Source organism: Neofelis nebulosa, chromosome X, assembly GCF_028018385.1.
Source record: "Neofelis nebulosa isolate mNeoNeb1 chromosome X, mNeoNeb1.pri, whole genome shotgun sequence".
Lineage (NCBI taxonomy): Eukaryota > Metazoa > Chordata > Mammalia > Carnivora > Felidae > Neofelis > Neofelis nebulosa.
Window position 1 is genome coordinate 61,407,266 of NC_080800.1, and position 26,957 is coordinate 61,434,222.

General features: G+C 40.5%; 1 protein-coding gene across 3 annotated transcripts in view; it reads left to right on the forward strand.

Moving 5' to 3' along the window:
- The window catches only part of CHIC1 (cysteine rich hydrophobic domain 1), a 72,371-nt gene that overhangs the window by 34,654 nt on the left and 10,760 nt on the right, over positions 1–26,957 (forward strand). Inside the window, exon 4 of one of the 3 annotated variants that reach the window (XM_058714769.1) lies at positions 280–602. The exons of the other annotated variants lie outside the window; for them this stretch is intronic. Within the exon in view, the coding sequence (XP_058570752.1) occupies positions 280–321 (42 nt within the window). The 3' untranslated portion in view covers positions 322–602. Of the gene's footprint in view, positions 1–279; positions 603–26,957 lie in introns of those variants that run through there. 3 annotated transcript variants of the gene reach the window in all.

The window sequence follows — 26,957 nt, forward strand, 5'->3', positions numbered from 1 at the left end:
TATAGATGGATTATGTTTTTAAATTCATTCTGCAAATCTCTGCCTTTTAATTGAGAGTTCAGTCTATTTACATTTAAAGTGATTAATGGTAATATTAGTTTGCTAGGACTACCTTAAAGTACCACAGACTAGGTGCCTTAGACAACAAATTTATTTTCTCACAGTTCTAGAGGCCGTAAGTCTGAGATCAGCGTGTTGGGAAAGGTTGTTTTTTTTTTTGGTTTTTTTTTGTTTTTTTTTTTTGGTTTTTTTTCTGAAGTATCTCTCCTTCGTTTGTAGATGGCCATTTTCTCTGAGTCTTCATCTGGTCTTCCCTCTTAACATGTCTGTGTCCTTATCAGAAGTGATCAGTCATAGGGGATTACAGCTCACCCTGATTATCTCATTTCAACTTAATTACCTCTTCAAAAACCCTGTATCCAAATATACTCCCATTCTGAGGTACTGGCAGTTGTGACTTCAATGTATGAATTGGGGGAAAGTAGTTCAGTCCATAACAGATAAGGAAGGACTTCTGCCATTTTGCTATTTGTTTTCCATATATTATACATATTTTTACTCAGTTACTCCATTATTTCCTTATTTTATATTTAATTAATGTTTGTAATGTACCATGTACCTTCTCATTTTATATATATATATAAATATATATATATATATATTTATATATATATATTAGTTATTTTCTTAGTTGTTACCTTGCAGATTATAATTAACATCATAAACTTATACTGGTTTGAATTACTGTTACCTTAGCTTTGGTAATACACAAATTCTGCTTCTATGCATATCCATACCTCCACATATGTTATTTTTTAAGTTTATTTATTTATTCTGAGAGAGAGAGCGTGCGCACAAGCAGGGGAGGGGCAGAAGGAGAGGGAGAGAGAGAGAATGCCAACCAGGCTCTGCATGGAGCCAGATACAGGGCTCAAACTCACAAACCATGAAATCATGACCTGAGCCAAAACAGTCGGGCACTTAACCAGCTGAGCCACCCAGGCCCTCCTCCCCATATGTTATTATCACAAATTATATCTTATATATTTGTGTGTCCATTAACATAGATTTATAATTATTATTTTATGCATTTTTAAATCACATAGGAATAAAAGAGGAGTTCCAAAACAAAAACACAAAAATGTTGTCTTTTACATTTATTTATGCAGTTACTTTTACTGGTGTTATGTCCTCATATGACTTGAGTTATTGTCTAAAGTTCTTTTATTTCAACCTGAAGGACTCTCCTTAGCATTTCTTACAGACAATTCTAGTAGGAATGAACTCCCTTAGGGCTTATTTATCTGGGAATGTCTTAATTTCTCCCTTTTTTTTTGAAGGATAGTTTTGCCAAATCTAGAATTCTTGGATTACAGATTTTCTTCTAGCACTTTAAATACACCATCCCACTGCTTTGCGACCTCATGGTTTCTGATGTGAAAACAGCAGTTAATCTTAGTGGGGATCCCTTGAATATAGCAAGTCACTTCTCTCTTGCTCTTGCTGCTTTTAAGATTTCCCTCCTTGTTTTTGGCCTTCAAGTTTGATTATAATTTCTTTCATAATGGATCTCTTTGAGTTTATCCTGCTCAGAATTCTTTGAGCTTCTTGGAATTTTCCTTTTTTATGTGTGTTATAGACTCAAATTAATATCTGGTGTCCCTTGATTTCAGCCTGAATAATTTCCCATAATATTTCTTGTACACTGGGTCTGCAGGGAACAGATGTTGTCTGTATTTATCTACAAATATCTATTTCATCTTCACTTTAATATATAATATTTTAATTAACTTACTATTTTTGAGCAATTTTAGGTTTACAGAAAAAATTTAAGACAAAGGTACAGAGTTCCCATATACCCTCCTCACCCAACCCCCAACTTACCCAATTAGTAACATCTTGCACTATTGAGGTACAATTGTTAAAACTGATGAGACCAATATTGACACATTGTTATTAACTAAAATTCATGGTTTATATTAGAGTTCACTCTTTGTGTTGTACATTCTATGAATTTTGACAAATTTATAATGACCTGTATCCATTGTTACAGTATCACAGAATAATAATTTCACTGCTTGAAAAAGCTACCTAGGGGCGCCTGGGTGGCTCAGTCGGTTAAGCCTCCGACTTCGGCTCAGGTCACGATCTTGTGGTATGTGGGTTCGAGCCCCGTGTCGGGCTCTGTGCTGACTGCTCAGAGCCTGGAGCCTGTTTCAGATTCTGTGTCTCCCTCTCTCTCTGACCCTCCCCCGTTAATGCTCTGTCTCTCTCTGTCTCAAAAATAAATAAACGTTAAAAAAAAAAGTGTATTTTGGGGCGCCTGGGTGGCGCAGTCGGTTAAGCATCTGACTTCAGCCAGGTCACGATCTCGCAGTCCGTGAGTTCGAGCCCCGCATCAGGCTCTGGGCTGATGGCTCAGAGCCTGGAGCCTGTTTCCGATTCTGTGTCTCCCTCTCTCTCTGCCCCTCCCCCGTTCATGCTCTGTCTCTCTCTGTCCCAAAAATCAATAAAAAAAAAACGTTGAAAAAAAGAAAAAAGAAAAAGCTGCCTATTCATTTCTCTCTCCCACCCCAAAATCCCAAGGAATCCCTGAACTTTAACCTGTTTCCATAATTTTGCCTTTTCTAGAATGTCATATAGTTTAAATCCTACAAGATGTAGTCTTTTCAGATTGGCTTCATTCACTTAGCATATGCATTTAAGGTTTCTCCATGTCTTTTTGTGGCTTGATAGGCCCTTTTTGTGCTAAATAATATTCTGTTGTTTTGTTGCACTACAGTTTACCCCTTCACCTATTGAAGGATGTCTTCATTGTATTCAAGGTTTGGCACTTATAAATTAGGCTGCTGCAAACATTCCATGTACAGGTTTCATGTCAGGAAACTTCAAGTAATTTAGGTAAAAAAAAAAACAACAACAACAAGGAGTATAATTTCTGGATCATATAGTAAGATTATGTTTAATTTTATAAGAAACTGCCAAATTCTCTTCTAAAGTGGCTATACTATTTTATATTCCCCACCATCAGTGAATAAGACTTTGTGTTGCTCCATGTTCCTGTCAACAGCTGGTGTTGTCAATATTTTGAATTTTGACCATTCTGAGAAGTGTGTAGTGGTATCACTGTTTTTTTTAATTTGCAATTCTCTAAGGTTATATGATACTGAGCATCTTTCTATGTATTGATTTGTCATCTATACATCTTCTCTGGAGATTTTTCTGTTCATACATAGTCCCATTTCTTAATTGGGTTTTTGTATTATTATTGTGGAGTTTTAAGCACTATTTATATATTTTGGGTACCAGTCCTTTATCGGATATTTGTTTTGAAAATATTTTCTTCTAGGGGCGCCTGGGTGGCTCAGTTGGCTGAGCGACCAACTTCAGCTCAGGTCATGATCTCATGGTTTGTGAGTTCGAGCCCCGTGTCAGGCTCTGCACTGACAGCTCAGAGCCTGGAGCCTGCTTTTGATTCTATGTCTCCCTCTCTCTTTCTGCCCCTCCCCCACTCCTGCTCTGTCTCTCTCTGCCTCAGAAATAAATAAACATTAAAAACAATTTTTTTAAATAAAAAAATATTTTCTTCCAGTGTGTGTCTTAGCTTTTCATTTTCTTAATAACATCTTTTGCAGAGTAGAAGTTTTTAATTTTAATGGAGTCCAGCTTATCAAGTTTTTTCTTTTATTCCTTGTGCTTTGGGTTGTATCTAAGAATTCATTACCAAAGCCAAGGTCACTTAGATTTTTCTCATATTATCTTCTAGGAGTTTTATAATTTTGGATTTTACATTTAGGTCTGTGATCCACATTGAGTAATTTTTGTGAAAAGCCTAAGTCTGTCTCTAGATTCATATTTTTGCATATAGTTGTCTAGTTCTAGCATAATTTATTTTCCTTTTTTATGAATATAATTTGTCAAATTGGCTTACATACCACACCCAGCGCTCATCCCAACAAATGTCCTCCTCAATGCCCGTCACCCATTTTCCTTCTCCCCCACCCCCCATCCACCCTCTGTTTGTTCTCTGTATTTAAGAGTCTCTTGTGGTTTGCCTCCCTCCCTCTCTGTAACTATTTTTCCCCCTTCCCTTCCCCCATGGTCTTCCATTAAGTTTCTCAAGATCCATATATGAGTGAAAGCATATGATATCTGTCCTTCTCTGACTGATTTATTTCACTCAGCATAATACCTTCCAGTTCCATCCACATTGCTGCAAATGGCATGATTTCATTCTTCTCATTGCCAAGTAGTATTCCATTTTATATATAAACCACATCTTCTTTGTCAATTCATCAGTTGATGGACATTTAGGCTCTTTCCATAATTTGGCTATTGTTGAAAGCGCTGCTATAAACATTGGGGTACACGTAGCATGATTTGTTAAAAAGACTACTCTTTTCACATTAAATTGCTTTAATCATATGTCAAAGATCAGATGACTATATTTGTGTGGGTCTATTTCTGTGCTTCTTATTCTGTTTTATATTCTTTGGCCAATTCAAAACTGTCTAGAATATTGCACCTTTACAGTAAGTCTTAAGATTGGGTGGTGTCAGTCCTCTGACTTTGTTCACCTTCAGTATTGTTTTGGCTATTCTGGGTCTTATGCATATCCATAAATATTGTAGAATTTGTCAGTATCCACAAAATAACTTGCTGGAACTTTGAATGGAATTGTTTTGTATCTGTAGATTAAGTTTGTAAACAATGACACCTTGACAACATTGAGTCTTTGTACCCAAATTCATGGATTATCTCAATCATTTAGGTATTCTTTGATTTCTTTTATCAGAGTTTTGTAGTTTTCTTCATATAGATTTTGTATATATCTTATTAGATTTATGCCTGGGTATTTCAGCTTTCTGGACACTAAATGGTGTTATATTTTTCATCTCAAATTCCATTTGTTCTTTGCCCATATAAGAAAGCAAATTACTTTGGCATATTAACATCGTATCCTGCAACCTTGCCATAATCTCTTATTAGTTTCAAGGGTTTTGTTGTTTATTCTTTGGGATTTTCTACTTATGCAATCATGTCATCTATGAAGTAAGACAGTTTTATTTCTTCTTTCTCAGTGGATATACCTTTTATTTCCTTTTCTTGTCTTAGTGCATTAGGTAGGACCTCATGATGTCAAAAAGCAATGGTGAGAAGAAAGAAATATCCTTGCCTTGCTCTTCTGATCTTAACAGGAAAGCTTTGAGTTTCTTACCATTAAGGATGATATTAGCTGTAGTTTTTTAGTAAGATGTTCTTCAGGAAGTTCCTTTGTTCCTAGTTTACAGGAAATGAATGGGTGTTGGATTTTGTCAAATGCTTTTTCTGCATCTATTGATATGACCATGTGATTTTTCTTTTTTTAGCCTGTTGATGTGATGAATTACGTTAATTGATTCTCAAATGTTGGACTAGTTTTGTATAAATCCCACTTATTGTGGTATATACATTGTTGTATTTGTTATGTCCTATTCAGGATTTTTGCATCTATGTTCATGAGGAATATTGATCTGAAGTTTTCCTTTCATATAATATCTTTGTCTAGTTTTGGCATTAGGGCAATACTGGCCTTGTAGAATGAGTTCCACTTCTATTCTGTGGAAGAGATGGTAAAGAAATGGTATAAGTTCTTCTTTAAATGTTTGGTAGAATTCATCCATGAACCCATCTGGGCATGAGAATTTCTGCTTGGGGAGGTTGTTAATTATTGATTCCATTTCTTTAATAAATATAATCCTTTTCAGATTGTCTATTTCTCCTTTTGTGAGTTTTAGTAGATTGTGTCTTTCAAGTAATTGGTTCATTTCATCTTGCTTATCAAATTCATGGGCATAAAGTTGTTAATAATATTCCTTTATTATCCTTTAATGTTCATGTAGTCATTAATGATAACCCCTATTTCATTTCTTGTATTAGTAACTTTTGTCTTTTTTTCCTAGCTAACCTGGCTAGATATTGACTAATTTTACTGATCTTTGCAAAGAACCAGTGTTTAATTTTGTCAATTTTCCCTATTGAAGTCGTATTATCAATTTCACTGATTTCTGCTCTAATTTGCATTAGATTTCTTTTTAATTTGGATTTAATTTGTTCTTTTTCTGTTTTCCTGAGGTGTAAGCTTATATGATTGATTTTAGATCTTCTTTTCTACTGTATGCATTCAATGCTGCAAATTTCCCTCTAATCACTGCTTTCACTGCGTCCCACAAAATTTGATAAGACGCATTTTCATTTTCATTTAGTTTTAAATATTTTTAAGTTTCTCTTGAGATTTCTTCTTGACCTATGTATTATTTAGAAATGTGCTGGGGATGCCTGGGTGGCTCATTCAGTTGGGAGTCTGACTCTTGATTTCAGCTCAGGTCATGATCTTGAATTTCGTGGGTTTGAGCCCCTCGTTGGGCTGTGTGCTGCCAGGGTCCTGCGCTGTTGGTGCTTGAGAATCTCCCTTACCCTCTCTCTCTGTCCCTCCTCTTTCCTCCTCCTCCCCCACAATAAATAAATAAACTTAAAAAAAAAAGAAATGTGCTGTTTAATCTAAGTGTTTGGGTATTTCCCAACTACCTTTCTGTTGTTGATTTCTAATTTAATTCCACTGTGGTCTAAGAGCATGCATTGTATGATTTCTAATTTTTGAAATAAGTTAAGATGTTGTAGGACCCAGAATGTGGTCTGTTTTGGTCAGTGTTCCATGTGAACTTGACAGTAATGTGTAGTTTGCTGTTATTTGATAAAGTAACCTGTAGATGTCAGTTATATCCAGTTGATCAATGGCGCTGTTGAGTTTAGTTATATCTTTACTGACTTTCTGCCTACTTGATCTATTCATTTCTGATAGTGGGCTATTGAAGTCTCCAACTATAATCGTGGACTCCTCTATTTTTCCTTGCAGTTCTAACAGTTTTTGACCCACATAGTTTGATGCTCTTTTGATATACCCATACATATCAAGAATTGTTATGTCTTGGAAGATTGACCTTTTTATCATTGTGTAATACCTCTCTTTGTATTTGATAATTTTCCCTACTCTGAAGTCTGCTTTGTCTGAAATTACTAAAGTAACTCTGGCTTTCCTTTGATTAGTGTTACTATGGTATATCTTTCTCTATCCCTTTACTTTTAGTTTCTTTAAATAAGTGGATTTCTTACAGACAATACATAGGTGAATCTTTTTTTGATCCACTCTGACAATCTCTAATTGATACATTTAGACCATTGATGTTTAAAGTGATTATTGATATAGTTGAATTAATATTTACCATGTTCATTAGTTTTCTATTAATTGCTCTTGTTTTTTGCTCCTGTTTTTGTCTCCCAGTCTTTTTCTGCCTTGTGTCATTTAAACTGAGTATTTTGTATGATATCATTTTTATCTTCCCTTAGCATATCAATAATCCTACTTTTTAATATTTACTGATTGCCCACAAAAGTGAGTTTGTAGTATATATATAACCAGTCCAAGACCACTTTCAAATAACACAATACCATTTCCCAGGTAGTGTGAGTACCTTATTACAGAGTATTTCCAATTCCTCCATCCCCTCCCTTATACCATTGCTGCCATTCATTTTACTTTTCCATAGGCTATAATCATTGAATACATTGTTGTTATTATTTTGAACAAGTTGTTGCCTGCTAGATCAATTAAGAATAAGAGAAGTACCCCAATTTAACCCTCAAATTGGGCAGCATGAAAACTTTTACTGAAAAAATAAAATAAAATAAATAAACTCTTACTGTGCCTGTAGTTTTTCCTTCTCTAATGCTTCTCTAAGATCTAAGTGTCTTATATATAGCATTTTTCTTCTCTCTTAAGAACTTCTGTTAACATTTATTGCAAGACAGTTCTACTGGTGACAAGTTCCCTCAAATTTTTGTGTGAGAAAGTCTGTTTCTCCTTCATCTTTGAAGGACAGTTTTACTCAGTATGGAATTCCAGGTTGGTGGTACTTTTATCACTTTAAATATTTCATTCCACTCTCTTCTTGACTTGCATGGTTTCTAAAGAGCTGTCCGATGTAACTCTTATTTTCTCCTTTATACATAAGGTATTTTTCCCCTCTGGCTTTGTTCAAGATTTTTCCTTGATTTTCTGCAGTTTAAATATGAGATTATTAGGTATAGATTTTTGAGTATCTAGCTTTGTATTCTCTGAGCTTCTTCAACCTATGGTTTGATGGCTTTCATTAATTTTGGAAAATTATTTTATCACCATTACTTTATTTTTTAAATATAATTTATTGTCAAATTGGCTTCCATACAACCCCCAGTGTTCATCCCAGCAAGTGCCCTTCTCATTTCCCATCACCCATGGGTATCACTATTACTTTAAATACTTCCTCTGTTCCTTTCCCTCCTTACCTTCTGGTATTTCTATTATGTGTCTATTGCTCCTTTTATAATTGGCCCCTAATTCTGAGATATTCTATTCATTTTTCTTTTTTTTCCTTTTATTTTCATTTTGAAAGTTGCTGTTGATATATCTTCAATCTTCACTGATTACTTACCTCAGCCATGTCCAGTCTGTTGATGAGCACATCAAAGGCATTCTTTATTTCTGTTATGGTATTTTGGCTTTCTACCATTTCCTTTTGATTTTTTTCTTACATTTTCCATTTCTCTGCTAACATTATCCATATCTGTTCTTTCATGTTCGTTTTTTGCATTTCAGTATGTGGCATATTAGTTTTATTTGATTAATAGTCCCAGTCTGATAATTTCAACATCTCTGCCATTTCTGAGTCTGGTTCTGATGTTTGCTATTTCTTGTAGTATGATTTCTACTTTTTGTTTGAAAGCTACACATAGATGAAAGAAACTGAGGTAAATAGGCCTTTAAATAAGATTTTATGTTGTCAGGCTAGGCATTTGGCTTTACTTACTATTTGCTATAGCTGTCAGTGTTGGAGGCTAAACTTTCCCCAGTGTCCTTGTTTTTGTCTGGCCTGTTTTTAGATTTCCCTAGAGATTTCTTTTTTGTTTTTTTTAATCTAATATAATTTATTTAACAAATTGCCTGGTGTAGGGGACCATAAGTAAATTATCTTCATTTTTTTGCTTGTTTTTATTCTTTATTTTTTGAAGTATAGTTGGTATACAGTATTATATTAATTTCAAGTGTACAGCATAGTGATTCAACAGTTCTCTACATTGCACAGTGCTTACCACAGTAAATATAAAAGTATAATTACCATCTGTCATCATACACAATTATTACAATATTATTAACTATATTCCCTATGCTGTACTTTTATCCACATGATTTATTTATTTTGGATATTGTCTGAGATGCAATTCTTTCAGTTGTATTCCCATATTGTAAGAAGCCTTATTGATGTAGTGGTAAGGTGTTGGAGGACGGGAAGTGTTCTGTAGTACTATGATTTGGCTTGAGTTCTTTAGCAACCCTGTGCCCCTGAGCTGTGTCCTTCACAAGTGCTTCTCAATTTGTTTTGTTTTGTTTTGTTTTTCCTTTTAGGTGGGACAGGAACGCTAGAGGGTACTGGTGTTGTATATTTCCCTTCCCCGAGATTGGTTAGGCTCTAGCACAATAGTTTCTCTTAAGAGCAGACTTTAAGAACAGAATGTTCTGAGCATATTTAAAAGTATCTGTTTTTTCCCTTTCCTTCCTAGAAGGATGAGAGGAGTTTTCTCCAATCACTGTGAGAACCTGATAGGGCTCCTTGTAATAAAACTCAAAAGTGTGAGTCTTCCCTGGGACTGGAGCCCTTTGGAATTTTTAACTCTCAAACTTGTCCCCACTGAGCTTCCAGAAATTCGTCAAGTTCAGGTCCTGCTACCCTAGTCCTGGTTCCCAGAGTTTTCCCCTCCTGGGTTTCTACTCCGGTAAATTGTGCTTATATGTATTCATTTGTATCTCTGCCCAGTCTTGGAGGCACTGATATGTCTTATGACCTCACTTCTCTGATGAATCTGTAAGGAGTTGGTTTTCAGGTTGTTCTGGGTCTTTTTTTCTTCTTCATTATGTGGGCAGGAGAGACAACTTCCAAGCTCTTTACATGCCTAAATGGATTACCTTCATTTTTTTAAGTTAATTTTGATGCATATGAGATTCTTGGTTGACAGTCTTTTTTTTTCTTTCATCACTTTTGATTTGTTATCCTACTGACTTCTGCCCTACATTGTTTCTAATCAGAAGTCAGCTATTTATCTTATTGTAGTTTCCTTGAAGTAATCAGTCAATAAGTAATCTCAGTGAGAGCAATCAGTCAGTCTCACTGCTTTCATGATTGTCTATTTTTCTGTGGCTTTCAACATTATACTGTTATGTATCTGCTATGGATCTCCTTGTGGTTTATTCCTGGTTGGACTTCTTGAGCTTCCTAGGTGTGTAGATAAACATTTTTCATTGAATTTAGAGGTTTTCACCATTATTTCATTAAATATTTCTTCTGTTTTGCTCTTGTCTTTTTCTGGTACTCCCAGTGTATGTATGTTGGTGCCCTTAATGATGTCTAACATTTCTCTGAGGCTGTTTTCATTTTCCTTTATTCTGGGTTTTTTTTTTGTTTTTTGTTTTGTTTTTTTTTGCTTTTGAGATTGCATATTACCTTTTGATCTTTCTTCGGGTTCACTGATTATTGTAGCTCACATCTACTTTGTGTTCTTTTACTGAATTGTTCATTTCAGTTTTGTACTCCCCAACTCCAGCATTCCATTTGATTCTTTTTAATAATTTATATCTCCTTGTAGTCTTCACTTAATGAGCCATTGACATAATTTCAGTTTTTTAATTTATGGTCATAACATGGCATATTTTATTCCTTTATGTGAGAATCTTTATTCCATTTTTGGTCCATATATCCTCCTTGCTGCACACATTTAAAGTTACTTCAGGGGCACCTGGGTGGCTCAGTTCATTAAGAATCCAACTCTTAATGTTGGCTCAAGTCATGATCTTACCATTTGTGAGATCGAGCCCTACATCAGGCTCTGCACTGACAGCATGGAGACTGTTTGGGATTCTGTCTCTCCCTCTCTCTATGCCCCTCTCCTATATGTGCACGCTCTCTCTCTCTTTCTCTCTCTCAAAATAAATAAATGAAAACATTTAAAAAATAAAGTTACTTTGGGTCGTCTGAGTAACTCAGTCAGTTAAGCCTCCAACTTCAGCTCAGGTCATGATCTCATAGCTTGTGAGTTCGAGCCCCACATCGGGCTTTGCTGACAGCTCAGAGCCTGGCACCTGCTTTGGATTCTGTGTCTCCCTCTCTCTCTACCCCTCTCCTGTTTGCACTCTGTCTCACTCTCAAAAATAACTAATAAACATTTAAAAAAAAAAATAAATAAATAAATAAATAAATAAATAAATAAATAAAGTTACTTCAAATTCATCTCTGCTTCTTTTTCAGGCTCCTACACCTTCTTAACAAGATGTCTGCAGTCTATAATTTTTTAAAGTTCCGTTTTTTCATTTGAGGGTAGGGTCATCTATCATAAAGAAATTCCTTATATTTTGGTCAGCTAATGACATGCTTTCTTGGTTTCTAATGTGTTCGCTGGATTTTTCTGAAAAATTTTTATAGTAGTAAAATACATATAACATAAAATTTACCATTTTAAGCATTTGGGGAGGGAGTAGGGGGGAGGGGGAGACGGAGATAGAGAATCTTAAGCAGGCTTCACACCCAACACAGATCCCAATGCAAGGCTCAATCTCACGACTGTGAGTTCATAACCTGAACCAAAATCAAGAGTCAGACACTTAACTGACTGAGCCACCCAGGTGCCTCCATTTTAAGTGTTTTTAACCATTCAGTAACATTAATTACATTCACAGTGTTATATAACCATTACCATTACCTATATTCAAATCTTTTTCATTACCCTTTCAGAAACTCTGTAACCATTAGATAATAATTCCTCATTCGCCTTCCCTGTAGACCCTGGTAACCTCTAATCTATTTTCTGTGTCTACACATTTGCCTAGCCTAGATACTCCATATAAATAAAATGATTCCATATTTGTTCTGGTATTATTTCACTTAGTTTATTTCACTTAGCATAATGTCTTCAAGGTTCACCCATGTCATAGCATGTTTAAGAACTTCATTCCTTTTGGGGCACCTGGGTGGCTGAGTCAGTTGAGTGTCTGACTCTTGATCCCATGCAGGTTATGATCTCATGGTTCATGAGATGGAGCCCTGTGTCAGACAACATGGAGCCTGCCTGGGACTGACTCTCTCCCTCACTCTCTGCCCTTCTGCCACTTGCATGTGAGCTCTTTCAAAATAAACTTTTTTTAAAAAAGAACTTCATTCCTTTTTATGGATGAATAACAGTATATTATTATATATATTCCACATTGTTACTCCACTCATCATTTTTTTTTTAATTTTTTTAACGTTTTTATTTTTGAGACAGAGAGAGACAGAGCATGAACGGGGGAGGGTCAGAGAGAGAGGGAGACACAGAATCTGAAACAGGCTCCAGGCTCTGAGCTGTCAGCACAGAGCCCGACGTGGGGCTCGAACTCACGGACCGCGAGATCATGACCTGAGCCAAAGTCGGACGCTCAACCAATTGAGCCACCCAGGCGCCCCTCCACTCATCATTTGATGGATGCCTGAATTCTTTTCACCTTTGTCTATTGTAAATAGTACTGTATTTTCGACATTGCCATACAAATATCTGTTCAAGTCCATGCTTTCAATTCTTTTGGAAGTATACCTAGGAGTAGAATTGCTGATAATTGTTTAGCTTTTTGAGAAACTGCCAAAATTTTCCATTGGAGCTACACCATTTTACATTCCCATCAGTAATGCACAATTCCAATTTCTGCAGGTCCTCACCAACATTTGCTACTTTCTATTTTATTGCTAATAGCCACTCTAATATGCATGAAGTAGTATCTTACTGTGGTTTTGATTTGTATTTCTATAATGGCTAGTTTTGAGCATTTTTACATTTGCTATTGGCCATTTCTAATATTAAGTACTTTGCTCATTTTGCAACTTAAGTTGTTTATTTGTTGTTGAGTTGTGGGAGTTTTTATATATTCTGCTTATTAATCCCTTATCAGATGTGTGATTTGGAAATATGTTCTCCCATTCTGTACATTATCTTTTCACTCTCTTGATAGTGTCATTTGATGCATAAAAGATGAAAATTTTGATGAAGTCCAGTTAAACTATTTCCCCCTTTTTTGCCTGTCCTTTCAGTGTCATATCCAAGAAAATATTGCAAAATCCAATGTCATGAAAATGGTCTCCTATGTTTTCTTCACAGGCTTTTATAGTTTTCACTCTTATGTTTGGTTCTTTGATTCATTTTGAGTTAATTTTTATATATTGTGTAAGTTTAGAGTCAAACTTAATACTTTTGCATGTGGATATATAGTTTTCCTTGTAGCATTTATTGAAGACCATTCTTTTTCCCCATTGAATAGTTAGCACTCTTGTCAAAAAATAGTTGACCATATATGTTTGGAGATTTATTTCTGGGCTCCATTGGTCTCTATATCTGTCTTTATTCCAGTACCATATTTTTTTTGGTTGCCATTGCTTTGTAATAAATTATGAAATCAGGAAATGTGAGTCCTTCATATTTGTTCTTCATTTTTAATTGTTGCCTAATAATGGTCTCTTGATTCCATATGAATTTTAGGATGGGTTTTTCTATATCTACAAAAAAGTCACTGGGATTCTGATAAGGATTACATTGAATCTGTAGATCATTTTGGATAATATTGTCATCTTGGCAATACTAAGTTTCCTAATCCATGGACACAGAATGTCTTTACATTTACTTAGGTCTTTAAATTCTTTTAACAATGTTTTGTAGTTTTCTGTGTAACAAGTCTTTCACTTCTTTGCTTAAGTCTATTGTTTATTAAGTATTTTACTCTTTTTGGTGCTATTGTAAACATAATTATTTTCTTAATTTCTTTTTTGAATTATTTACTATTGTATAGAATGCAACTGAATTTTGCATGTTGATTTTGTATCCTGAAATATTGCTGAATTTGTTAGCTCTAACAGATTTTGTATACATTCTTTTGGGTTTTTTACATATAAGATAATATCACCTGCAAACAGAGATAATTTTACTTCTTCCTTTCCAATTTAGATGCCTTTTACTGTTTTTCTTGTATAATTGACCTGTCTAGAATTTCTAGTAGTATACTGAATAGACATGGCAAATGTAGGCATCGTTGTCTTTTTCCTGTCTTAGAGGAAAAGCTTTCAGTCTTTGGTATAATTTTATGATTTATGATTTCGTATTATTTGGTATGATGTTAGCTGTGGATTTATTTATTTTTTTTTTTTGCCCAGAGCCAGGAAAGGTGACGTCTGGTAATATTCACCATCTATCAAATCTACCCAGAATATTTCTGCCCTAGGAAGCTGGGAAGATGGGAACTGCTACTCAGTTGTCAAGCCAAGTATATCAGCTTTCCCACAATTCAGATATGTGCCAGAAAGGGGAATTGAACTTTTTACCAGTTGTTTTGCCTATTTCGCAGAATTTGGGGGTAGAGAAGTGGGTGGTGCCCTGCTACCACAACCCACATGATGCAGACTTTCTGTAGCACAGAGTTTTGGAAAAATGGGATTTGCCTATTTTCACCATGCCAAACCTACCCAGGAAAGCAGTTCCACTCCAGGTGTTGGAGAAGTAAATAAAGTACACCAAAGATGGCTGATGGGGCTAAAAACAGACTCGGGTCTCTAGCTTAGAGACCCCTCCTCCGGGTTCTTCTTCCTTTGCTGCGCCGCGAAAAACCCCCACAGATATGGAAGCTGACGTCTATAAATTACCCTCCCCACTTGCATTCGGCGCTCAGATCTTTGGAGAAACAGTCTCCTCTGAGCCCGCCGATGTTAAATAAGTCTCTGATCCACCAAGATCTCCGAGTGCTGCTTGGTTTTTCCACCAGCGTTCCAGCCTGGATCTGTAACATACCTGGTTCCCTGACCAGGAAACCCAACCATGCTGGCCCATTGTTGCCACCGTTTTGGCAGAACGGCGAGGCGGTGACGGAGCAAGAGATCGCAAGGGAGAAGGCATGTGCCCTGCCTAAATTTCGGCAGTCTCCTTCTCGGTTGCCTCGGGCCGGCCCCGCTCCGTTGTTCCCGCTAGACTCAAAGAGACCTGGTAGGTGAGGACCTGGACCCGACGTCGGAACCGGTAAGGCCAGGGCCCCAAAGAAGTTAGGCCCACCCAAAAGGGTGGAAGGAGGACCTGATCAATCCCCGGAGGCCTTAATAGGTCTCACAGGTAGAAAATCTTCCGGGAGGGAATGTAATAGACTCTGGAGTGTGTGTGTGTGTGAATGTGTGGCTCAGCCAGGCTTGCCAGTTGAGTTGGAGTTTGTGGCTCCACAGACGGGCATCCTTAAGGTCCCCAAAAGTCTACGAAGTCTGGGCTCTCCTGTGTCATGGTGAGAGTGTAAGGTCTAGAGTAGTATCGGATCAGATTCCGATCACAAGTCACAAAGCTGAGTCTGCTACGGCCAAACCTCACCTAAAGTTTCCCTTGGGAACGTGACCAGAGGAGTATCTGATTGTCCTCTCATCCAAGGGGATACCCTCTCTTTGGCTGTCTTTGCGATATGGAACATGAGAAAGAAATGAATAGTGGGATCAAAACAGAGTAAGCCTATGATTTTAGAGGTCATGCTCAAAAATTTTAAAAAGGGATTTTCAGGTGATTGTGGGGTGAAAATGATGCCCAGGAAGTTAAGGACCTTTTGTGAACTAGAATGGCCCATATTCAATGTAAGATGGCCCCCAGAAGGGACATTAGATGCTCAAATAGTGCAGCGGGTTTGGCTCATAGTCACTGGGAACCCAGGCCACCCTGATCAATTTCCATACATCTACTCCTGGCTTGAAATTGCCCGAAATACCCTGCCTTGGGTGCGATTCATCGTTACCAAACAGAGCCAGGCAAAGGTTTTAGTCACTTTATCTGGAGGCTCACCCAGGGAGCCAAAGAAGCGACCCACAGCTCCTCTAATATTGAAAGGAGACACAGAGAAGATTTTGTCTTTCTGCCTTCTTATGACTCGCCAACCTCCTCCCCGCTCCCCCTGAGCTTGAAACTCCTCCCCCATCTGTCTCTCCGCTGGCGGCCGCAGCAGCCACAGTCGCCACTGCCACTGCCGCTGGGCGCTGCCCATATCCCTGCCCCTCTCAGCCCAGAGAACCCTCCCCAAGAGGGGCCAGCCACCAGACTGTGCCCCAGACCCAGACCTAATGCTCTACAAATGTCTGTAAGGGAGACGAAGGAGCCTGAAAGGCAGAATGAGGATGGAACAGTCCAGCCCAGCCATTCCATGATATATTATCAACCTTTCTCTACAACCAACCTCCTCAATTGAAAACACAACACTCCATCATACTCTGAAAAGCCACAAGCAATGGTCGACTTGATGGAGTCCCTCTTCCAGACCCACCAACCCACTTGGGAAGATTGTCAACAGTTACTCCCTACTCTGTTTAATACAGAAGAAAGAAGAGGAATGAGAGAAACATGACAGTACCTAGAAGATCACACACCTCCAGGGATCAATGACCCTGCTGTCTGGGCTCAAGCTGCTGCACCTGTAGAATTCCCAACATGGGATTTCACCACAGAAGAAAGACAGGCCCACATCCAATGATACCAGGAAGCCCTCCTTCAGGGTGTCTGAGCTGGAGCCAAAAAGCCCATGGACGTGACTAAAATACTGTCAGTCACTCCGCACCCTGGGGAGTCTCCTGGAGACTACTATGAAAAATTATGTGAAGCATACCGAGTATACACCCAGTTTAACCCCGAGGCACCAGAAAGCCAACAGATGGTAAACACCTCTTTTGTGGCACAGGCTGCCCCAGATATCAGAAGAAAACTCCAGAAGTTGGAGGGCTTTGCCGGGATGAATATCACTCAGCTGATAGAGGTCGCCAATAAAGTTTTCATGAACAGAGAAGTCGCAGCCAAAAGAGAGGCAGAGAGAAGACTGAGAAAGAAGGCCACCCTTCTCACAGCAGCACTAAAAGAAACAGACGCTGAGAAGACGGGAAGACTCCAACCACCAAAACGGGGGAAGCCCAGAGCCCCCCAATGTCTATACTGCAAAGAGTAGGAACACTGGAAAAATGAATGTCTGAATTGGAAGGGGCCCTCAAAACCCAGCCAATATCGGGAGGAACCTCGAGGTGAGAACCTCGTTGGTCTGGCCGGGGTACAATCGGACTGAGGGGGGCCAGGCCCTTTCTCTCTTGGCCCCCATGAGCCCACAGTCGAAAAGAAGGTAGGGAGCTGAACAATAACTTTCATGGTTAACACTGGGGCTGAATACTCCGTTGTTACTTCCCCAGTGGCGCCCTTAAGCCAGAAGACAGCAACCATACTTGGGGCTACTGGTACATGGGCGGTGCAGCAGCCCTTCTGTCCAGCTCAACAATGTGAACTTGGGGATCACAAGGACCGGCATGAGTTCCTCTACTTACCTGACTGGCCGATTCCTCTCCTGGGCCGGGATCTGCTCTCCAAACTTGGGGCCCAGATAACTTTTGAACCCACTGGACACACTAGCCTCCAATTAAACCCAAGGCAGAAGGAAACCCTGGTCTTGGCGATTACCCTGCCAAGGGAAGAAGAATGGAGACTATTCTGTGCCCAGGCCCTACCCTGTAGCCCCTCAGAATCCAGGCTTACATTCCCCTCCGTGGGGCTGAAGATAACCCACCTGGACTAGCTTGGAGTTGGGCCCCCATCATTGTTGACCTGATCCCTGGAGCCCAACCTCAGAGACAAAGGCAGTACCCCCTTCCACTTGAGGCTAGAATGGGTATACAAGAGCACCTGACCAAGCTCAGAGAAGCAGGTATTCTAATTGAGTGCCAATCGGCTTGGAATACCCCACTCTTGCCAGTCAAGAAGCCAGGAGGAGGATACCAACCAGTACAGGATTTGAGGGCCATTAACAAAGTGACTGTTTCCTTACACCCAGTGGTTCCAAACCTGTATACTCTCCTCAGCCAAATTCCAGGGTCAGCCAGATGGTTTACATGCCTTGACCTAAAGGACGCTTTCTTCTGCCTCCACCTGGCTCCTCAAAGTCAACCACTGTTTGCCTTTGAATGGACTGAGCCCGTTACAGGGCACTAGATGCAGCTGACCTGGACACGACTTCCCCAAGGTTTCAAGAACTCACCCACTCTTTTTGGGGAAACACTAGCTGCAGACCTCGCTGACGTTCCGAGGGAAAGCACAGGGTGTGCCCTCCAATATGTAGATGACCTCATCCTTGCCAGTGACACCCAAGAAGACTATATGAAAGGTACCAAGGCCCTCCTGCAGCTCCTATCCTACTCGGGGTACCGGGCCTCTTGGAAAAAGCCACAGATTTGTCAGCAGCAGGTCTGATACTTAGGCTTCCTCCTCACAAAAGAAAAAAGAGAACTAGGACTGGAAAGGAAGAAAGTTATCACCACACTGCCACAGCCCCAAACAAAACAAGGCTTCCGTGAATTTTTAGGGGCTGCAGGGTTTTGTCCCATTTGGATTCCCGGATTTTCAGCCATAGCGAGGCCCTCTATGACCTGTTGGGAGGGCCAGACCGGGAACCCCTTGCATAGACTGAGGAGGCAGGGGCCGCTTTCACAGAAATAAAGCTGGCTCTGGGATGAGCCCCAGCCCTGGGTTTGCCAGACATAGAAAGGCCCTTTAACCTCTTTGTACATGAAAAGGACAAAATAGCCCTTGGAGTGCTCACTCAGAGTATGGGGCCTTGGCAATAGCCAGTGTCCCACCTGTCAAAAAAACTTGATCCTGTGGCTACAGGATGGCCACTGTGCCTCAGAACGCTGGCAGCCACAGTCCTGCTCATCAAGGAGGCAGACAAACTCACACTGGGACAAACACTTAAATGTTAAGGTCCCACACGCGGTCATGTCCCTCATGAGCACCCAAGGATATTGTTTCCTCTCCAATTCTCTGCTGACACAATACCAAGGCCTTCTCTGTGAAAATCCAGTGGTCATTCTCGAAACAGTAAGAACACTAAACCCGGCCACCTTCCTTCCCATGGAGGAGGGAGAACCTGACCATGACCATTCCGAAGTAGTGGATGAAGTCTACGCCAGCCGCCCAGACCTCTAAAACCAGGCTATTAAGCCTGGAGATCACCCTGTTCAGCGATGGGAGCAGCTATTTACAAGAGGGCAACTGAAGAGCAGGATATGTGGTAACCACAACCACCAAAGTTCTGGAAGCCAAGGCCTTGCCAGAAGGATGGTCGGCACAATGAGCCCTCATCCTTAGCAAAGGTAAACGAGTTAACATCTACACTGATTCCTGGTATGCATTCGCTACTGTGTATATACATGGGGCCATTTATAAAGAAAGGGGTCTCCTTACTGCTGCAGGGAAAACTGTCAAAAACAAGGAAGAAATACTAAAGCTTCTTGAGACCGTATGGCTGCCAGACAAGGTAGCTATGCTACACTGTAAGGGACATCAGAAAGGAGATGACCCCATAACTCAAGGAAATTGCCTGGCCAACAAAACAGCCAGAGCGGCCACCTGTGGTGAACCAGGCGAAGCTCCTACCTACACTATGACTCTTACACCCCAGAGGGAAGCCTCCCCGCCCCTGTACACAAAGGAAGAAAGAAGTTGGGCCTCGACAGAAGGGGGCACACTAAGCAAAGAGGGATGGTGGGTCATGCCAAATGAACACATCTTTGTCACATCGTCTATGGGAAAACATCTAGCGAAGGAATATCACCAACTCATGCACCTAGGAAAAACTGCACTAGAGGCCCTCTTCAAAAAGAACTACTATATCAGCCAGCTGCCCACATTATGCCGAGCTGTCCGTGAACAATGTGTAACGTGTAAAAAACAATGCTTGGTCTGCCTCACGGCCCCCAGCCAGCACACATAGGATGGGGCTGCACCTTTTGAAGACTTAGAGGTGGACTTTACCGACATACAACCAAATAAAGGGTTTAGATACCTTCTTGTAATAATCTGCACATATTCGGGATGGGTCGAAGCATTCCCGACCAGAACGGAAAGAAGTTGCAAGGTGGCCAAAGCTCTTCTACAGGAGATTGTGCCTCGGTTTGGTCTACCCTTAACCAGACACAGTGATAATGGACCTACATTTGTGGCAGACATTATACAAACCCTGACGAAGTCCCTCAGCATTACCTGGAAACTGCACTCTGCTTACCGACCACAGAGCTTAGGGAAAGTAGAGCGGATGAATTTCACCCTCAAGGAAACCCTGGCTAAGTTCCACCAAGAGACTAATCTCCCATGGCCAGATTTACTACTGCTGGCCCTCCTGCGTGCCCAATGCATGCCTGGGGCACTAGGATTCTCCCCTTTTGAGTTATTATATGGGCGACCCCCACCCCCATGTTTAGGAAAACTCCCAGGAGACCTACACCAGATTGGAGACAAGGGAATAAGAGAACAGCTCCAGACCTTGGGGGCTGGAGTCCTAATAAGTTATAGAGATACACCATAGAGAGGGCCCCAATTTCCTTAGGGACCCCCGTTCACCCCTTTCAGCCAGGAGACTCTGTGTGAGTCAAAGATTGGAAGAGGGAACCTCTTAGACCACGGTGGACTGGGCCTCATACTGCTATTCTAACAACTCCTACAGCCCTTAAAGTTTCAGGTTATCACCCCATGGGTCCATCACTCCAGAGTTAAGAAGGCCAACTCAGAAGAGCCCACAACCTGGCAAAGTGATCCAGATCCAGTCAACCTGCTTAAACTGACCCTCAAAAGGGAAACTGGCCCCTGAGACCTCCAGCCCTGCTCCAGCCACACCCCAGAAGCTGGCTGGCCTGTGCACGGCAGAAGCTTAAGGAATCAACGCGTGAACATAGCCCAGAGGTTTGGATGCAACTCCGCCAGCCCTTGCCCCTTACTGGTATCTGCCAGCCCATACTGTTGGGCTGATAGAGACTGCACCAACAAGCTGGAGATGGGACAAAAGATGCATGCTGGGCCTCATATACCTCCTCTGGATGGGAGGATTATTATGTATTGCCTGTATATTATGATAACCTCTCTCACCCTCTCAACTGCCACTACCCACTTTGCCCCCAGGATTGTTATATGACAATAAGAGGGTCAAGGGCATTCAGCGCCTTCACCTCCCTCCACAAAGATTGCTACAAGGGAAAAACACCCACTCTCTGTCAGTCACCCGGTGCCCCAAGGACCGGGTATTGTTACAGTATTGGACTGTAGAGATAACCCAAAATATCAGGAATCCATGTCACAACAAGGGCCTCCAGAGTGGGGAGTGAGTTTGCTACACTTACCTTCCTCAATGGGGGATCTCGGACAGGGGAGGGGTGCAAGACAGGGCCCTTCAAAAAGTTATAAAGGATACCCAAGATAGGGTAATACAAGCCATAAAGGTGACCACTACCCCGGCAGCCTACCAAGGTTTGAACCTTTGAGCCCTCAGTCAGATGCTTACCAATTCCCCACTCCAGTGTTGGGCCAACACTACTCTACAAGTCCTCCATAAAATAGTTAATCACACCCAAACCTGCTGGATGTGCTTGCCCCTCAGCTGGAGGGCTTACTTAGCCACTCCCATCCCTTTCACCTGGGAAGCTCCTGAAAATCTGAAAACCAACACCTGTCTTAATTGGACCCCTGGCCACTGGGGTCCATCTCACAAATGCCAACAATCTAATCTGTACAGTCCCTGAAGGTATGAACGGTACCTCTCTATGCAGAAGAAATATAACCTTAAAGAGGAATACAACCCTATGTTCAACCCCTGGGGTGTTCTATCTGTGTTCTAATTTGGCCTACTGATGCTTAGAGGCCAACTGGACTCAGATATCAGATATGTTATTCCATCTTTCTAACCCCAGAGATATCCGAATACACTGAAGATCAGCTCCTAACAGCCTTTAGCCCCAAGTCCCAGGCTAAACAAGCAGTCCTGCTACCTGTTCTGATAGGAGCAGGAATTGCAACAGGAATAGGAACTGGAATAGGGGGCATAGGTTCATCCGTAGGACTATACCATAGACTATCTCAAGAGATAAATGAAGATTTGGAACGGGTGGAAGATTCTCTGGTAACCTTACAAAACCAAATAAACTCTCTGGTGGCAGTGACCCTCCAAAATTGGCAAGCCCTTCACCTCCTCACTTCAGAAAAAGGAGGGACATGCATCTTTCTGGGGGAGCAATGTTGCTATTTTGTAAACCAGTCAGGAATAGTTACAACTAAGGTTAAGGAACCCATCTGCTCACAGATTGGGCATCCTGGCTTCCTGCCCTGGTGGGGCCCCTCCTCTTCATAATTTTACTTGTATCCATTGGCCCCTGTATACTGAATGCCATGGTATGTTTTATTGAAAACACTGTTACTCACCAAATTACGGCACGTGTCTTAGCCTTCCTATAGTACCAGCCTGTAAAACTGAAATGTGATGCCTACTAAAAGTTTTTTTAAAAGGCGTCAAAAGGGGGAATGTTGGAGAAGTGAATAAAATATGTCAAAGATGGCCGGTGGGGCTAAAACAGACTCTAGTCTCCAGCTTAGCGACCCCTCCTCTGGGTTCTTCTTCCTTTGCTGCGCGCGTGAAAACCCCCACAGATATGGAAGCTGATGACTATAAATTACCCTCCCCACTTGCGTTTGGCGCTCAGATCTTTGGAGAAATGGTCTCCTCTGAGCCCACCAGTGTTAAATAAATCTCCGATCCACCAAGATCTCCGAGTGCCGTTTGGTTTTTCCACCAGCGTTCCAGCCTGGGTCCGTAACACAGGGAGCTGAGAGATATGGAGAACTGCCTGTCACTCAGCTCCCAAGCTTGCTAAAATAGTTCCTCCACAAAGCAGAGCAGTGGAGATATGACTAATACTGCCTAGCTTCATTACCAAGGCTTCCCAGTGTTCTTACCTATTGTCCATAAATGCTGTTGAATAAATACTTCTCAATCTGTTGTAATCCTTTGTTCAATCTTTGGAACATTTGACTGATTATCCTTGCTAATACTGATCAGGTTAATAGTTCTCTCTCTACAAGGAAAAGATTTCCATAAGGTCCTCACTTGGCCATTCTGGAAGGGCTCTCACTTTCATGATGGTATCTTTGATGCACAATTTTTTTTTAATTTTGATTAGGTCATATTTATCACATTTAAATTTTTCTTGCTTGTACTTTTTGCATCATATCTAAGAGGACTTGGCCTAACTCAAGATCACAAAGATTTATCTCTATGTTTTCTTATAGTTGTTTTAAAGTTCCACCTCTTATGGTCAGGACTTTGATCTATTTTGAATTAATTTTTGTGCATGGTGTGAGACAGGTGTTTGAGTTCATATTTTTTTCTCTTGGATATCCAATTGTCCCAGCCCCATTGTTGTAAATGCTATCACATGAGTCTTCTGATTCATGAACATAGAATATCTCTCCATTTATTTACCTCTTCTTTAATTTAACAGTGTTTTTAGTTTTCAATTTACAAGTCTTATATTTCTTTTGTTGAATTTATTTCTACATATTTTGTTCTTAATTCTACTGTAAATGGTCTGTTACTCTCATTTTCAGATTGTTCATCGCTAGTAAATACAATTGATTTTTATATGTAGATCCTCATATTACTTTTCTGTCTAGTGTAACAAATTTCCACAAAATTAATGGATTAAAACAACACCTTTTATTATCTCAGTGAAAAGTCCGGGCGTACATAGCTCAATTGGGTTCTCCTATTAGGGTCTAACAAGGCCAAAATCAAGGTGCTGGCAGAACTACATTCCTTTCTAGAGATTCTGGGAAAGAAGTTTCTTCCAAACTCATTCAGATTTTGGCAAAAATTGTTTCCTTCTTAGACTTTCTCTGTGTTCCTTTCTGTCTGAAAGCTAGCAATGATTGTTTGAGTTCTTGTGCTTCAAACCCCTCCGGATGTCCTTCCATCTGCCAGAAAATGTCCTCTACTTTTAAGGGCCCTTGAGATTACATTGGGTCCACCAAAATAACCCAGGGTGATCTCCCTATTTTAAAGCCACATAATTAGTAACTTTAATTATATCTGCATCATCCCTTTTGCAATGTAATGTAACATGGTCACCAGTGTAACTCCAGGAGGTAAAGATCTTGGAGGCCAGAATTCTACCTACCAAAATCTCATTTCCTGCAAACTTGCTGCACTTACTTATTCTAGTAATGTTTTAGTAGATTTGTAATCTAATAACTAACATGAATTCTCCCCTTGGTGAGTTACAGATAGAGACTACACCAGGTGGAGCTGTCACACAAAGAAAACTTTACTTCAGCAAATGAGATCACCAAGGGGAATAACTTCCAAAGCCATGACTCCTAAGTGGGGGTAAATGGGTTTCTTTTATTTAGTGTTATAGTGAATATTCAGAAAGGGAGGTTTTGTCATCACATGTAGAGGTATAACATCACCTGCATATATTTAGGAAACTTGCCTATACATGCATCATATGTTGTTAATGAGGTTTGTACTCCTCCTTGGCAGAGATTATAATGAGGTAGAAGTTACTGTCAGACACTCCATGGTCTATCTGCGCAGATGTGAGCTTTGGTCAAGCTCAAACTGGTCTAAGCCTACCTGAGCTCTTTTGTTGTTTGCCTCTAAAAGATAAGGTTAACATTCTTGTGAAGAAGAGTGGAGTCAGTGAGGGTCTTGCTGGTGGCAGTTTTGACTTCATTAACTCTGTGGGGCACGTTTTCAGATTCCTTAGGGTTTTCTCTATACAAGATCATGTCTGCAAATGAAGATGGTTTCACCTTTTCTATTCCAATCTGGATACCTTTTCTTATTTTTGTCTATTCTTGTATACTTATGAAGGGCTGTTTTGTGACCCAATATGTGATCTATCTTGGAGAATGTTCCATGTGCACTCGAGAAGAAAGTATATTCTGTTACTTTGGGATGCAGAGTTCCAAATATATCTGCCAAGTCCATCTAATCCAATGTATCATTCAGGACCCTTGTTTCTTTATTGACTGTGTGTCTAGATGATCTATCCATTTCTGTAAGTGGGGTGATAAAGTCCCCTGCAATTACCACATTCTTATCAATAAGGTTGCTTATGTTTGTAATTGTTTTATATATTTGGGGGCTCCCGTATTCAGCACATAGACATTTATAATTGTTAGCACTTCCTGATGGATAGACCCTGTAATTATTATATAATGCCCTTCTTCATCTCTTGTTCCAGCCTTTAATTTAAAGTCTAGTTTGTCTGATATAAGTATGGCTACTCCAGCTTTCTTTTGGCTTCCAGTAGCATGATAAATAGTTCTCCATCCCCTCACTCTCAATCTAAATGTGTCCTCAGATCTAAAATGAGTCTCTTGTAGACAGCAAATAGATGGGTCTTGTTTTTTTTATCCATTCTCATACCCTATGTCTTTTGGTTGGCGCATTTAATCCATTTACATTCAGTGTTATTATAGAAAGATACGGGTTTAGAGTCATTGTGATGTCTGTATGTTTTATGCTTGTAGCGATGTCTCTGGTACTTTGTCTCACAGGATCCCCCGTAGGATCTCTTGTAGGGCTGGTTTAGTGGTGATGAATTCCTTCAGTTTTTGTTTGTTTGGGAAGACCTTTATCTCTCCTTCTATTCTAAATGACAGATTTGCTGGATAAAGGATTCTCGGCTGCATATTTTTTTCTGTTCATCACATTGAAGATTTCCTGCCATTCCTTTCTGGCCTGCCAAGTTTCAGTAGAGAGATCCGTCATGCGTCTGATCCGTCTCCCTTTATATGTTAGAGCACGTTTATCCCTAGCTGCTTTCAGAATTTTCTCTTTATCCTTGTATTTTGCCAGTTTCACTGATATGTCGTGCAGAAGATCGATTCAAGTTACGTCTGAAGGGAGTTCTCTGTGCCTCTTGGATTTCAATGCCTTTTTCCTTCCCCAGATCAGGAAGTTCTCAGCTATTATTTCTTCAAGTACACCTTCAGCACCTTTCCTTCTCTCTTCCTCCTCTGGAATACCAATTATGCATAGATTATTTCTCTTTAGTGCATCACTTAGTTCTCTAATTTTCCCTCATACTCCTGGATTTTTTTTTATCTCTCTTTTCTCAGCTTCCTCTTTTTCCATAACTTTATCTTCTAGTTCACCTATTCTCTCCTCTGCCTCTTTAATCCGAGCTGTGGTTGTCTCCATTTTATTTTGCAGCTCATTTATAGCATTTTTTAGCTCCCCCTGGCTGTTCCTTAGTCCCTTGATCTCTGTAGCAATAGATTTTCTGCTGTCCTTTATACTGTTTTCAAGCCCAGCGATTAATTTTATGACTATTATTCTAAATTCACTTTCTGTTATATTGTTTAAATCCTTTTTGATCAGCTCATTAGCTGTCGTTATTTCCTGGAGATTCTTTTGAGGGGAATTCTTCTGCTTCGTCCTTTTGGGCAGTCCCTGGAGTGGTGAGGAACTGCGGGGCACTTCCCCTGTGCTGTCTTGAATAACTTGCGTTGGTGGGCGGGGCCACAGTCAGACTTGATGTCTGCCCCCAGCCCACAGCTGGGGCCACAGTCAGACTGGTGTGTACCTTCTCTTCCCCTCTCCTAGGGGCGGGATTCACTGTGGGGTGGCATGGCCCATCTGGGCTACTTGCACACTGCCAGGCTTATGGTGCTGGGGATCTGGTGTGTTAGCTGTGGTGGATCGGCAAGGTGCACAGGAGTGGGAGGGGCAGGCTCAGCTCACTTTTCCTTTGGTGATCTGCTTCAGGAGGGGCCCTGCAGCACTGGGAGGGAGTCAGACCCGCCGGAGGAATGGATCCGCAGAAGCACAGCGTTGGGTGTTTGCGCGGTGCAAGCAAGTTCCCTGGTAGGAACTGGTTCCCTTTGGGATTTTGGCTGGGGGATGGGCGAGGGAGATGGCGCTTGCAAGCACCTTTGTACCCCGCCAAGCTGCGCTCTGTTGTCCGGGGCTCAACAACTCTCCCTCCTGTTGTCTT